General features: G+C 40.3%; 1 protein-coding gene across 1 annotated transcript; it reads right to left on the minus strand.

Annotated features, from left to right (window-relative positions):
- Window positions 1-6,626: 6,626 nt before the first annotated feature.
- On the minus strand, window positions 6,627-8,411 carry AGTR2 (angiotensin II receptor type 2). Its single transcript, XM_075539139.1, has one exon. It carries the CDS (start codon window positions 8,378-8,380, stop codon window positions 7,289-7,291), a length of 1,092 nt encoding a protein of 363 aa, XP_075395254.1. The 5' UTR covers window positions 8,381-8,411; the 3' UTR covers window positions 6,627-7,288.
- Between the last annotated feature and the right edge of the window lie 7,196 nt (window positions 8,412-15,607).

Consider the following 15,607-nt stretch of genomic DNA (forward strand, 5'->3'; position numbering starts at 1 on the left):
ATGAAGCGGGGGGAGAAAAAAAGAGGACTGATGCCAAGGTCTCAATGGAGAGTAAATGCCAAGAAAAGAATGATGAAATATATATATGAATATGTCATAGACAATTGATTTATGGTTTGTAACAAGAGTTCTAAGAGCCCCCAATAAAATGGGGGAAAAAAGATAAATATATGGATAAAGACTGAGAAAATTAAAGGAATTATATAGTAATGTACATAATCTTATACTTATCAAGTAACCTTACTTTATGCGATTAACAAAGTTATCTCATTGGCCTCTTAGGCTAATTTATATATGTGTGTGTGTGCATTTATAAATTTTCAATGATACCACAATAGGAAATATTTACCAATTGTAATTTTTTTTTAAAAAGTCTTGAGTGCTCCCAAGAAATCCAGGACAGATAAATACCTCAGGACCAATAATGAGAGTAGTGATTCTAGGAGGGGAAGGGAAAGGCTTGGAGAATAAAGAAGGAACCAATCACAAGGATTGACATAAAACACCCCCCAGGAGTGTTATAACAGAAAAGTGGGTGAAGGGAGATAGTAGGTGTAAAACATGAAAATGTTTATCAATTATCAAGGGATCATGAGAGAAGGAGATGGGAAAAATGAGCTGACAGCAAGGGCTTGAGTAGAAAAAAAATATTTTGAGAATGATGATGGCAACATATGCACAAATGTGCTTGACACAATGGTTACATGTATGGATTGTGATAAGAGCTGTATGAGCCCCCCAAAAATGATTTAAAAAAATAAATCTTGGGATTTTCTTTCTGAGAATACTGACTACTTGATAGATATGTGTGTATATGTGAGCAACAATGCCTAAAAGTTAGTGTATTCTGCTCTTAACCACCGGACTTTTACAGAGAAAGCGGTTCTTTTCAGTGGTAAAATATGAATCCATGCATGGATTAATATTGGTGAGTGAAATCAACACAAAATATCTATGGTCATTGGCATCATTAGAGAATGTGGAGGCGCGAGTTGCAAAAGGTGACACTATCTGAGGCGATAACACCAAAATGTCTGTGTTAGTCTGGGTAGACTAGAGAAACAAATTCAGACACTCGTGTGTATAAGAAAGAGCTTTATATAAAAGAGCAATTGTACATTATAAAATATCCCAACCCAGTCAAGATCAAGTCCAGAAATCCTATAGTAGCCCATATGTCCCAAACTAGTCCATAAATTCTTCTTTAGACTCACGCAGCCATGTAGTGATGCCTAATATAGGAAGACCACAAGCCAGTGGATGGAAAAATCGTATGGATCGAATGGCGGTGGGAGGATCTCAGTGTTGGCGTAGGTCCCTACGTGGCTCCTCCAGCTCCAGGACTCTGGCTTAATCAGCATAGCACCATCTGGCTTGTCATCAGGAATGTTTCACAAGGAGCTTGCATGCCCTACCTCTAGGGAGGAAGATGGGAATTCCCAGAATCCTCAGGAGAAGATCATGTCCACACAGAGTCCTCATTGGCAATGACCTTATTGACAAGCTAGACTCCACCGCTTCGCTCAGGTTGACAAAAGATTATGTAACTGCCACAATGTCTGTAACATTTTTATGCAGTATTTCTGCCCTGTAGTTAATGGTAACCACAAAAAGATTTTTCATAAACCCAGGTTTCATGTACCAATATACAAACAAAGCTAAGACTCTGTGCTAATTCATTTTCTAAGCATTCCAACATGCTCAGGGCAGCAGTCAGTATTACCCAATTATAATCACACTTGGTTTCATTTGCACTTGTTCTTTGTGTTGTGGCCAGTGTGTGTATAGTTGCTGATTCTGTCACATTTTCTAGCGTTTTAACTCCAATATTGTCGTTATTAGTATTTGCAAACATGTCAAAGATTTTTATGAGAATAAAGTGGTAAATAAAGGGCTTTTCCTTCTTTTAGGAGCAGAGGTTTCTCTTTTTCCATTACTAATAATGTTGTAACTAATAATATTGCAATTCAATGTAAATTTCACAAACAAATTGTGATGCTAGTAGCCATATAACCTAAAAAATATTACATATAAGAAATACGTAACGATCCTTTGTGCATGTTATTCTAGGATCAAATTTTGCAATAAACATTACTCAAGATTCTGTACGATGTAGAACCTGAAGAGGTCCCTGCATAACGGGGCCTAACCCCAGGAGACGCTCCATACCACACTGGGTGACACTGACCCGGGCGGCACCACAGCCTACAGATACATTTGCATGATGACCCCCAACTTTCCTATTTCCATGTGTGATTTCACCTTATCAGGGTTAGAGCTCTCTTTTCTTAATATGTGAGGCCAGTAGACACTTTTCCACTCTCAGACCCTTGTGATAAAAGAAGAGAACCCATAGAATTTTCTCACTCTCACATTGCTCTTCACTTTGATGCAGACCTAGAAAGACTTGTTGGCGGGGGGGGGCGGGGGGGAGGGATGGAGAAGATGTTTACAAAATGTTATGTTTCATAAATCTAATTCAGGGATATTAAAATGTGAAAATAACTAACACTTGTCTTTGTAGAATAAAAAAATATCCTTTGACAAGTTGCAAGAGATGAATTTCCTGGTAACTCTAATCCCATTTTGCAAATTTAAGGTCCAGAGCACCATTCTGAAAAAGAAGCGGCCATCTAGCTCAGAAGCAGCAAAGCCCACATGGAAGAAACACACCACCCTGCATGATCATGAGGTGCTGAAGGGATCAGTTATCAGGTATCAAAGAACAAAAAAAAAAACCATATCACTGTATGCTCACTTCCCTGATACGATCACTGAGGACAATTCGGTGCATAAGCAAATGTGGAGAAAAAAGCTGATGGTTCCCAGCTATCAAAAGATATAATATCTGGGGTCTTAAAGGCTTGAAGGTAAACAAGTATCCATCTAGCTCAGAAGCAACAAAGCCCACATAGAAGAAGCACACCAGCCTGTGTGATCACATGGTGTTGAAAGGATCAGGTATCAGGCATCATCAGAACAAAAAAAAAATCATGTAATTGTGAATGAGGGGGGTAGTGCGGAGTGGAGACCCAAAGCCCATTTGTGGGCCACTGGACATCCCCTTACAGAAGAGTCTCAGGGAGGAGACGAGCCAGTCAGGCTGCGATGAAGCAAGAATGAAACATACAACTTTCTTCTAATTCCAAAAATCCTTCCTCCCCCTTTCCCCCACTATTATGACCCCAATTCTACCTTACAAATATGGCTAGTACAGAGGATGTACAGTGGTACAGAGAGGAACTGGAAACACAGGTAATCCAGGACAGATGATCCCTTCAGGACCAGTGGTGTGAGTAGTGATACCGGGAGGGTGGAGTGAGGGTGGGCTGAAAAGGGGGATCTACATATAACCTCCTCCCTAGGGCACAGACAACAGAAAAGTGGGTGAGGGGAGACGTCAGACAGTGCAAGATATGACAAAATAATAATTTGTAAATTATCAAGGGTTCATGAGGGAGTGGGGAGAGGGGAGGGAGGGGAATAATGATGAGCCGATGCCAGGAGTTTGGGTGGAGAGCAAACGTTTTGAGAATGATGAGGGCAATGAATGTACAAATGTGATTTACACAATTGATGTATGTATGGATTGTGATAAGAATTATATGAGTCCCTAATAAAATTATTTTTAAAATAAATAAATATTTGCTAAAAGACGTGTTCTTTGATGCTTACTGGGGATAGAAGGGGAAGTCATGGCTAGAGGCTAGACAAGTGAGAACTTGGGTGAAGGAGACAATACATAATAAGAGAGAGATTAGGGGAAAACACAGAGGCAGGAGAAGACACAGGGAGGCTTATAAAAGTTAAAGGCACCAGTATACAACCTCTGCTCTATCCAGGCTCGCAAGGTAGAATTCGGATCATCGTAGTGGGCGGGGTGGGGGGGGCGAGGAAGCATTTAGGAACTGGAGGAAAGCTGTATTCTTCATCGATGCTACGTCGCACCCTGACTGACTCATCTCCTCCTCTAGACCCCTCTGTGGGGGATCTCCAGTGACCGACAAATGGGCTTTGGGTCTCCACTCTGCAATTCTCCCTTCATTCACTATGGTAATATAGCTGGAGGCACAGGGAATCCAGGGTGGATGATACCTTCAGAACCAGGGGTGTGATGGGCAATACTGGGAGGGTAGAGGTTGAGTGGGTTGGAAAGAGGGAACTGATTACAAGGATCCACATGTGACCTCAGTGGGATTGGCTATGTTCACCAAGGTGTGCAACCACTCTCCCCTCTCCTTTAAACGAGCACAGCACTCACGGTGAGTATAATTTACTAGTTAAGCTAAAGTATTGTCTTTCTTAAAATTAATTTCTCTCGTTTTACATAAATGTGTAAATGCAATGCCTGCCTAGAAGATTGCATGTTGGTGAGGTTGGGATTTTCAGAGGTAGCAGGAAGCTGAAAGGCCAGTGTGAGACTCTAAAATGCCTGCTTCATGGCCAAAGATACATAATTAAGCATACAGCTTAATATTATAGCAATTAGGACTAACCAGGTCATCGCTCAGTGCCAAATGTAAGGATTAGTTGGGATTTTGCGGTGCCTTGGCACCCTGGTGGCACAGTAGTTAAGTTCTAAGCTGCTAATTGAAAGATTGGTGGGTAGAATCAATCAAGCATTCCCTAGGAAAATTATGTGGCAGTCTGCTTCCATAAAGAGTAACCCTCTCACTGCCATCAAGGTGATTTTGAATCAAAGGATCTTATAAAGGACTTCTGAGGCCATAATTCTTTATAGGAGCAGCCACATCTTTCTACCAAGGAGCAGCTGGTTGGTAGGAACTGCCAACCTTCCAATTAGCTGCCTAATGTGATCACAGGATCACTAAGGATCCTTCCCATAGATATTAAAACCTTGAAAACCCCATTGTGCAGTTCTACTTTGTCCTACAGTGCTACAGGGTCACTAGGTGTTGGAATCTAGTAGGTGACAAGGGGATTTCAGGTTTGGACTGTGATGTGTTTCCTATATTTGTAAAAAGGAAGTATTACAATCATTATAAGAATGAAACAAGATGATGCATATTAAAAGAGAAAGTATAAAACCTAGGATATAATGTTCACCTAATAGTAGCTATCACTATGATTCTTACCACCATCCATTTGTCATTGTGTTATATTGTGGTGGCTTGTATGTTGCTATGGTGCTGGAAGCACTGCCACTAGCACCGGAAATACCAGCAGCATCAGCCGTGATGAGCAGGTCCTAAGTAAGACAGACTAGGAAGAAAGGTCAGGATTTATACTTCTGAAAATTAGTCAAAAAGCCCTGCATGGATCACAATTGAATATTTTCTGGTAGAGGGCTAGAAGGTTAGACCTCTGGGCTTAAAGTCACATAAAATAAATATACAACGATGAACTCCAATATCATTAAAATTGTGACTATGGTGCAGGAGCATACAGCATTTAGTTCTTGTATGTGAGGATTACCATGAGTCAGAGTCAAGTACATGGTGATTAATAAGTCAATAATTATTAATAAATAATCCCAAGCATCGTGCAGGTGAGGTGCATGCAAGAGGAAATCACAGAAAATAAAGAGATTTGAGCATAGGATTTAAAGGTGTAAATAAGAGCGAGGGTCAGATTTCCTAAGATCTTGTGCATCGCGATGAGAAATGTCAGCTTTATTTTCACAGGCAATGAAAAAGTGAGACTAGAGAAGTATAAGACATGAGGTGAGGAATATGGGTTCTAGAGTTGAAGCTAAGGGACAGCAGTGAGGAATGAAAAGAGGATACAAGGAAGGTAAAATTCTCAAGTCTACATTTAAAGGCCATGAAAATACAAAAATAAACATACAAGATCTTCTGATTGAAGATTTTTATTAAAGATTTTATTTGTGAAACAGTTTATAAAATCATTTAAGACATGAATTAGCAGTTGATTACATAGTTAGCTACTTGATTTTATATAAAATAATATGATAACATGACATTAGACCTTTACCATAAAGTGGTAGGAGGGAAGTCTACAACCTACAGCCCTGGGACACGGCGGAGATACTGAGCCTCCGGACCTTTAGCTTGACCGCAGGGGTCAGCATTTGTCTGGGAAGATTGTCGGTAACCTGGTGTAAAATGGAGCAGGTGCCAAATGAAATCTGTGACATCTAAAGGTAGAGTTCTTACTCTATGTCAACCATAAGCAATTCAGGTAGTTTCAGCTATTCCTCTGCCTCAGGAGTTCTATTGAAAACAATATCTATGGAGCAGTGGCAGGTTTAAAATAGTTCTATCAACAGAATGCTATCAATTTTGAAACAAACATTAACCTTAGGTATAGGTCAAGACTTCCTCGTGATCTGTATTTTCCAAGCCATAGTTCCAGGCTTTGGCAAGCAGGTACCTTGCTTGACACCAAACTTGCCATTTGCTGGGTCACTTTTGACACTCTGAATATCAAAATTCCATTCAGAATAGACTTTTTCAATGCTAGTTAAGATTTATATTACAGATTAAAGAGCTATAGAAATCACAAAGGTGTATATGTATCAAAGCACCATATTCAAAAGGACAAGGATATAAAAAGTGATCTTTACAATGATAACAATACACAGTGTTTACTATTTTGAAAAGCGATTCGAGAAAATACGAACTTTCAAAATTTTAAGTGGGATTATACATAACTATATATTTACTTCAGTCAAAATGTAAGATTAAATTTGATTTAATATATATTCCTAGCCCTACTTAATATGTAGTTATAGCTTAAATATAAACTATTTTTAAATGAAATGTAAAAGGGTTATCATTTAAAATGGTTTTTAAATGTAGGAGGCAGGTGCCTAGAGCTTGGATATTCTAGCATCAATCGACTGTGATACACTTAGAAGTGCTCAACTCTCAGCAGAATTTCCTGCAAGTAATGCAATCGGTTTAAAGAGTGGCTTTGGTTCAAGGGGGAAATCCATATGAATATGGGTACTGAAACCTGCTAAGAAACTCCAGTACTTCCCCAGGAGAAATCTGAAATCCCACAGAACCATTTGTAATGCATCATTCATTGGAATTGGAGACAGATCTCCAGTTACCTCTCGATTATGGATATGGAACACCAATGACAGTTTTGCACCCACATGCCAGAAAAACAACGGCAATTTCAGAAAGGCACCAGAGGAAAAAACATGTATTTAACATTTGGCTTCCTGCCCTGGAAAAGTGAGACAAGATTAGAGAGAGAGGCAAAAACAAGACATTATTGGCCTAGAATTATTTAAAGATACTTTAGGTGGATGCCAAATCTAATAGCCATGCTGAAAACAGGCATTCCGTTCTCATGCTTAAGACACAAAGGTCTCCATTTCTCTAAGGGAGCTGCTTTTGCGGCAAGACACAGACTCTCTCTTGCCTCGCAGCCAAGTCATTGGAACCCTAAACACCCGGCGGAGCTCCTGTTGGAACCGGTTTCCAACAAAACAATACAGGAAAGGATTAATGCAGCTGTTGGTGAATCCCAGGAGGACGGCAAAAGGAAGCGCCAGGTCAATGACTGCTATAACCTCACAGTTATTAATGACGCCCATCCACGCCAGAGCATCCAGGAAGGTCAACACATGGAAGGGAAGCCAGCAAATGACGAACGCTAGAACAACGGCAGCTGCCATCTTCAGCACTTGGTCACGGGTGATTCGGTTCTTCCCGTAGCTATTGGACTTGAGTAAGTGTCTTCTGATTCCGAAATAACATGTGGCTATGAATATTAAAGGGATAACAAAACCTAGGATATTTTTCATGAAAGCAATCCCAGCTGACCACTGAGCATAGTTCTCAGGTGGAAAAGCCATAATGCAAGCATTCACTCCTAAATATTCAATGGTTCTGACATCTCGGAAATAAAATGTTGGCAACGAGGACAAACAAGCCATACACCAAACAAGGGGCACTACATAAGACGCTTGCCAGGGATTTCTCCGCTGAGACAGAAAGGGGTAGATAACGGACTGGTACCTATCAAAGCTCATGCAAGTGATGAAAAAAATGCTGGCAAACATGTTCAGGGTCAGAAAGGAACCAGAGACTTTGCATATTACAGGTCCAAAGAGCCAGTCATACTTGTAAGAATAGTAGGTTGCCCAGAGAGGAAGAGTCGCCAGAAGGAGCAAGTCAGCCACAGCCAGGTTAAAGATGTAAATGCTGGAAACCTTTTTAGGACCCTTTTGGCAACAAAACAGCGTCACCACGACAATATTGACAAGAAACCCAATCACAAAGATAATGTAATAGAGGACAGGAACGGCCTCTAAATGCGTCTCTGATTGTTTCTGTGAGCAGTTAAAGGGGAAAGCGTGGGTCACTGAGGAGTCCGCCAGTCCGGAGTGAAGACTGCTGGGCGAGCTCCCCTGGGTCGGTGCCACAGTGCAGTTGTCCTTCATCGTGGACTGTCAGCAGCCCCAGTGCGGAGTACGACGTCTGCGAGGGGGAGAGAACGGAACTCTTAGAACACATACAGAGCTCGGGGACATGACGGAAGCACAAGCATCTTGACACTTCGGTGGGAAAAACAAAAGAAAAGTCGGTGATGACAGAGAACAGTATGCAGGGAACAAATGGATTTCATCTCTTGAAAAAGAAAAGGCAATTCTCTCCATGGTAGTACGAAGTAAGATCTTTCAGACTCACGGACTGAAAATTCTGTACAAAACTACCCTTTGCCCATTTGGTCTATCATACTTTCCACAGGTTTAAAGAAAATTAACATTTTGAAAGGTTATTCAGGGTAGGAAAGGTGTCAAACAAATAATGACTCAGAAATAAGAAAAATTAATATTTCAAAAACATTTAAGCACATATCTGCATCTTTACACTTTCTAGAAACCACACAGCTACCTAGTAAAGCATAGAGATATGTCTAATTCAAGTAACTAATTATATACAAATTATTACAGCTATGGAAAATATAAGTAATACAGCTATAGGAAATATAAGAGAGCATACAAAAGACTGAATAAGAATATGCAAAAATAAATGCATTGGATGAGGAATCATCATAGAGAGGAAGTTATGGAATATATACATATTTCTGCCTATATTTTAGTAAAGAATATCATTTTTAATGTACATGTTTGAGCTTGGTATGTTAAATGAAAAAATAGTCCATTTACAATGAGATTTGTGAGAACAACACCACAAAACAACCAAATCAGTTTTAGAGCCAAGTAGAAATAGCTTAGATTGCTCAGTGAAATAAAAATTATTAATCATAATATAGTTCTATCATTTACCTTTGCTGTTTAACAGGATTATATAGTCAATTGCTGTCAAGTGATATCCTCAAACCTCGAGTATTGTGATATTTATTTTTTTGTCCTTTTAAAAAATGTTTAACTAGCAGCAATATTTGAAAACAATGCAAAGAAACTTACTACAGGTATCACAAAGAGGAAGACTATTACTTTAGTTTCAAACTATATACAAAAACCCCCCAATTAAGAATGCAATCACCAGAAAATCGCCCAATAAACAGCTCTTTCTTTCATGATTTCCTTGACTTAACAATTAACATAAAGGAATTGAAAATAAATAACATTTAGAGACTTACTGGTTGCTGGAGTTTAAGACTTAGTTATCATAAATCAGCTTGCCTCCTTCCGAAACGTACCCCTGGAAAAGAAACAGCAAGTTAAATCATCTAGGACTTTTGCAAAATACTGTGTTAGAAGACAAGAAAAAGTGAAAGTTCATCCATAAAAAACGAATACTTTCATTTAATATATGTTCTACTTTACCAACTAGAGTATCTATAACGGATTCAGACTTAGCATACCGTAAGAATTCAAGCTGAAGAATGCTTTTAATTCTGCGCTTATTTGTTCCCTTGGATGCTGAGACGTAATTGCACCAGATCTCTGGTTTCCTTCTTATATGTTCGGTCTGTCCACTGGGAGCCTTCAACCTACATAATTCTAGGACTGACTTATGAACACTTGCCAGCTTTCCAGAGTTGTTTTTTTTCTCCCTTTCTTTTTTTTTTTTGGCTGCAAAACATTAATCTGAAATTCTCACTGTCTCCAATCATAACAGCTCATTCAAATAAATCTCAAACCAAAAAAATAATTTTGCACAAATGTGTTAGAGAATTTTGAAGTTGGTGCCTTGCTTTAAAAGAGGAATGGAATTCTTGCAGAATCTGCTTTTTCTTTCTCCTGATATTAGCATTCTACAATGGACTGCGGAGTAGAAACAATGACATTTATTCCAGTCGCAGGGTCTTTTGCTCACCAGAAATCTTTTGCGACTTTCCTTGCCTTTTGAAATGCTCACTCTTTTTTTTTTTTTTTAGTAAGGAATGATAACAGCTTCAACTTGAAGTCTACAACTTCTAAAAAGAATCCCTTACTTCAAACAGTTTTTCTTAGCTTCTTGTTGTAGGGGTGGGGATAGGGAAATAATTTTCACATGCTGGAAAAGAGATATTAACCTGTTGGGTCTCCTTCCACAGGTCTGTTTACATGTTTGCCATTTAAAAATCAACTGCACAATGTGAAGCAGTCTTAGGCGGCTCTCCAGCCTGGGGCATGATTTTTGTTTTGTTGGTAGGAAGATAGGGTGTTTTTGTTTGTTGGCTTTATTGGTTGAGGGCAGGGGCAATCAACCTTGCCCAGGCAGTCCTGGAGAATGAACAATCACAACAGGAAGAAAGATAAGAACTGGTGATAGTAGGGAGAATAGTAGTTAACACTTAGCAAATGCTACTTGCCAAACACTGGGCATCACTTTCACTTACTTAATAGAAAGGCAAGAGACCTTAATGAGAAGCACAAGAGTAAATCTAATGACCTGGCTTCTTAAACTCGGCTTGATCATTCATTCATTGTGACTTTGGTTTGGCCAAGTTAATTGCCTCTATTTTCTCAACTGGAAATAAAAAGGAGGGGCAGGGGTGCTGCAATTCTCTATATCATTTAAATAATCTAAAGAACTGTAAATGCTCAAAGCCAAGCCTGAAACCTAGTAAATGCTTCATAAGCAAATTGATACTGTACCCATTTTACAGATTAGGAAAAGTGGAGGCTCCGAGCATTTCAATACATTTGTTGAAGAGGATGAGATTTGGAGTTAAAACAAGGCAATCTAACATTAGATTCCATGCTGTGAACCCCTAGAAGACAAGGGAAAACAGTAGCTGGTTCCTTACTCTTCCTGCCCTTTGTCCTGGCCAAAAGAAAACATCTGCTATGTACCGGAAGTTACTGATAACCACTTATAAGCATTTACAAAAGCACTGAAGAGGTGTGTTTTTTTAAGGTCCATGAGTTGTTATGCTGGCAGAAATATTTTTCTTAATTGTATCCTCTAAATTGAGACCATACGAAGGAAAAGCAAGTCACTGGGTCATTCACTAAAGTTTATACAGAAAATCCAAATTTTCTGGAAGTTTCTAGGGGCCACTAATTCTTTTGAATGGGTTGTATTTCTCAGATGAGCACCAAGAGCACACCTCTGCACAGTTACATGGAAGGTGGAGCACGTTCAAAGGGAGCCATCAGAGACCGCAGCAACCAGTTCAACCACAGGAGAGCAATGAAGGAAAAGCAAGGATGGGCAGCACAGGACAACGTGACAAGAGGCAAGAGAAAAAGCAGATGGCTGTTGACATTTTTGTCTGTTTCTCCATTTGTCTTGAAGTCACTCCTGCAGCACACAGACTGATGGCTACCGGAGGGACAAGTCACAATTGCCTGGGGGGAGTGGGGTGGGGGGACAAACACAATAGCATCCAAAGGTTCGCACATCTTATTAGTGCTTCATTTGCTACACTGAGTTTAAGCATAGAGAAAAACACTACAAATATACATCTGTACTGTTGTACTAAATCTCACCAGATTTGTCCTCTATGAGCTGGGCAGGTTGAGACTGTCTAAATGATGGAAAACTGATGTGTGGGAAACAAATAAGCAGGCACATATGGTTAGAGGCAGGAGGATTGAAGCGGGGACTGGTTTTCCTCTTTGTTTAAGCCTGGTTACTCCCTCCATTTCAAATGTTTGTTTTTGCCACATAAAGGGGAATTTTCCACGCCAGAGTCTTCTGAATGGTCAGGATAGGTCAGATTCCCACCCTGCTCTATTTCTAGCCCCCTCTCACGCCCCTTGCAAAGAAACAGCCAGGAGGTGAGCTATAAACTTTCAAGAATAAACTACAGGCTCGCCTCCGGGAGACCTAGCCTTGAACACCCGCGAGGAGCCTGGGACCTTGTCTAGAGTTGTTGTCCTTCAGTCCAGTAAGTGCTGACGTAAATAAAGTTTAAAGAGTCACACATTTCCCAGAAGATTAAAAGAACATTTACCCTCTTCCTCCATAATTCTAGGCGTAAAAATTTGCACAAGTCAGAGAAAAAAGTTGGTAACTGCAGGGATTCAAGGAAAAGGGGGGAGGAGGGGGGAGAAAAAGAATATAACAAAAACAATGAAGTGAGAAATGTAGAGAATTATGGATTCAACAAAGAACTCTCAGTTAAACAACAATGTAAACACACTTTAGAGTCAAATAAATGTCAGTCATGGGAAATAGGACAATTTTTTTTAATTCACCCTCCTAGGGGCAAGGGGCAGTTTTTCAGTTGGAAGATAGACTTCAAACACCTGGGTTATTTGAAGAAATTTATACAGTTCTCCAGGACAAGTACACCTGAGTTAGAAGAATTTTTAAAAGGGTAAATCGCATTAAATGCTTTCTTATACTGAATATCTATTCTTTATTGTGAGATTATTTTAAAGTAAAGTTCAAGAGGCCAAGGTGAAAAGACACTCTGCTCAGGAAATGGAAAACTTAACTAGTTGCCAAATAGTACATCCCAACTCACAGCAACCTCATGTGGAGTTTTCGTGGCTGTAATCTTTACAGAAGCAGATATCTTTTAGCTTAGTTCTTAAGTGCAAACTTTGCAACACCCTATAGGAGGCAATAAAAGAGAACGTTTGCATTGGTGGAAAACTTTTGTCTCTAGACTCAATCAGGCCTGGGTTTAAAACCTCTGGTTTTGTTCATTCTTCACTTCTGGATAACACAGTTTCCTCACCTGCTGCTCTGTGGTCACTGCCATTAAGTGGAACTTGACTCATAGCAACCTTCTAGGGCAGAATAGAACTAGCCCCTGTGGATTTCAAAGACTATAACTCTTTATGGGAGTAGAAAGCCTCATTTTGGATTGATGACTGGTGGTTTCAATTGCTAACCTTAGAGTTAGCAGACCAAAGTTCAACCAACTACAACACACACACAATTGAACACTGCTATCAAGTTGAGTCACGTGCATGGCGCCCCCATGTATTATAACATAGTATTGTCACACAGGGTTTTCTTAGATGCCATTTTTATATAAAGCGATCACCAGGGCATTCTTCTATGGTGCCATTGGGTGAGTTTGAACAGCCAAAATTTTGTACCACAAATATTCCAAAAACACTGCCATCAAGTCAATTCTGACTCATAGCAACCTTGTAGAACCCTGTGGGTTTCTGAAACAGTAAATCTTTAGGGGCATAGTAAGCCTCCTCTCTCTCCCACAGAGCGCCTGGTGATTTAAAACTGCTGACGTTGAGGTTAGTAGTCCATCTCACAACCCAGGGAAGTTTCAAATGCGTGTGTCACCTGGAGACCTTTGGAAGGATGCAAGGGACAGGACAAAGAGGTTTCATTTCCCCTCGCATACCACTCCCACGGAGAAGGAGATTCACACACGCAAATGGCAACCTCTGTCCTCTGCATGCCTGGGTTCATGGGGTGAACATTAGAGTTAGAGGGCATGGAATGATCGGGTAGACATGAAGCTTTCCTCTTCATCTACATCTTTTGGAAGAATTTTAACAGCACCTCCATGCCATTCAACTCTCTGAATCCCTGTTCAGAACCAATAAAATGTCCATTTCTCCCCATCTCAATACATATACACTCACACCGTTCATATTGATGCATCCACATGCATTTGAATTCACTGGCCTATAGGGAAGGCCTACTTTTCATTGCCACTCAATTGCCCTGTACGAGCGTCATAAAGAAGACAGCCTGTCGTTGGTCAGCATTTGATGATTCTGTTTGTTCTCTTTAGACTACACTATAATGAGCTCAGAAATGTCGATGGGAGTACAAGCAAGCCAAAAAAAAAGTCCACTATTCAGAGGTAACAATCACGTGAACCATACTCTAGAATGTAGTCTTCAGAGAACAGTACACCATTTGACGGACTATTTAGATTGGATTAACTGGATGGATACCTATATATCGCAGACAATGACCAAGAGGACTATTAAATTAGGTAAGAAGGTACAGTCCATAAGGTGAGATGAATCGTTATCTGACTCGGTGCATTGCTGAGACCAGTTGCTTCCAGCTGAATCTGGTCCCAAGCACACAAAGTGTAGGATGAGTTTCAGTCCCCTTGTAGCCCAGAGGCATCTGTTGCCCTAAGCAGCTTGCTCAGAGCAGGGTTTTACAGGAAGAAACATTTCTACCCAACAGGCTCTCTGCAATGCTATGCAACCAAATGGTGGTAAAGTTTTAAAAGTGCAAGTTTTCTATATCTTCCCCTTTACATTCAAAATATCAGGTAACTAATTTGGCATTTATTTCCCTTGATCTGACTCAATCGATTAGCTTGGGAAAAAATATCCAAAATGCTCAATGGAATAAATTGGCTAAACCAACAAAGTGTCTTGACAATAGTTCAATGTCCCTGTTAGGTAATAGAGGATCCCTGGCGGGGCTGTGGAATAAACACTGGACTGCTATCAGTGAGGTCAGCAGTTCAACTCCACCAGTCACTCAGTAGGAGAGAGAGGAGGCTGTCTGTTCCCCTCAAACTTATTTGGCCTACTGCTCTCTTTTCATTAAAAAAGTTGCTCAGTGCACAGCTGGCAATTTAAAGCTTTAGTACTATCACCTACTCCCTAACCCCTTGGATCTCTTTGAAGGAGCCCTGGTAGCGTAGTGATTACATGTTGAGCTGCAATGCTCAAGGTCAGCAGTTTGAAGCCACCAACCACTCCAAAGAGGGAGAAACACAGGGCTTTGTACTCCTGTAAACAGTTACAATCTCAGAAACACACGGAGCCATTCTATCCTGCCCTGGAGGATCGCTTTGAGTCACAATAGGCTTACTGGCGTGGGTCTGGGAGTAGGTTGAACAATAGAGATGTTGTGGCTGAGATGTTATCAGTTGGACTTACCACAGATTCTGCTTTTTCAGAATGTGAGAATATGGTGGTTATTAGTATATTTTTAATGCTGGGAACCATCACCACCCTAAAATATGAGAACCCTTTCAAACCCCTCAAAGAAACCCCATCCATCCCCATGAACAGGCACTCCCCTCTGTATTATAAGCTTAAAATAAACCATAGCCTGGAAAATCCAAAAGGCATTGCCTAGAGAGAAGACAATGCGCAAAGGAAGGAACGTCAAGAGCAGGCACTGCATTATTATCTTTGTTGAGCTTCGGTTCTTTTCAATGGCATCTGTGGCACTGCAGATTGCAGCAAACTAAACGTTCCCGTTCAGTGGATATTTAGTACTGCTAGCAGAAGTCGACTTCCCCGTAACTGTATACATTTTTGTTGAGTTATGTGAACTAAACTCCCAGTCAGGTTTCTTTGGCTTTTATG

This window comes from Tenrec ecaudatus, chromosome X (assembly GCF_050624435.1).
Source record: "Tenrec ecaudatus isolate mTenEca1 chromosome X, mTenEca1.hap1, whole genome shotgun sequence".
Taxonomy (NCBI): Eukaryota; Metazoa; Chordata; class Mammalia; order Afrosoricida; family Tenrecidae; genus Tenrec; species Tenrec ecaudatus.

Bases quoted from the DNA above. Each gene is read 5' to 3' on its own strand.
- AGTR2 (XM_075539139.1), bottom strand. From the start codon at position 8,380: ATGAAGGACAACTGCACTGTGGCACCGACCCAGGGGAGCTCGCCCAGC.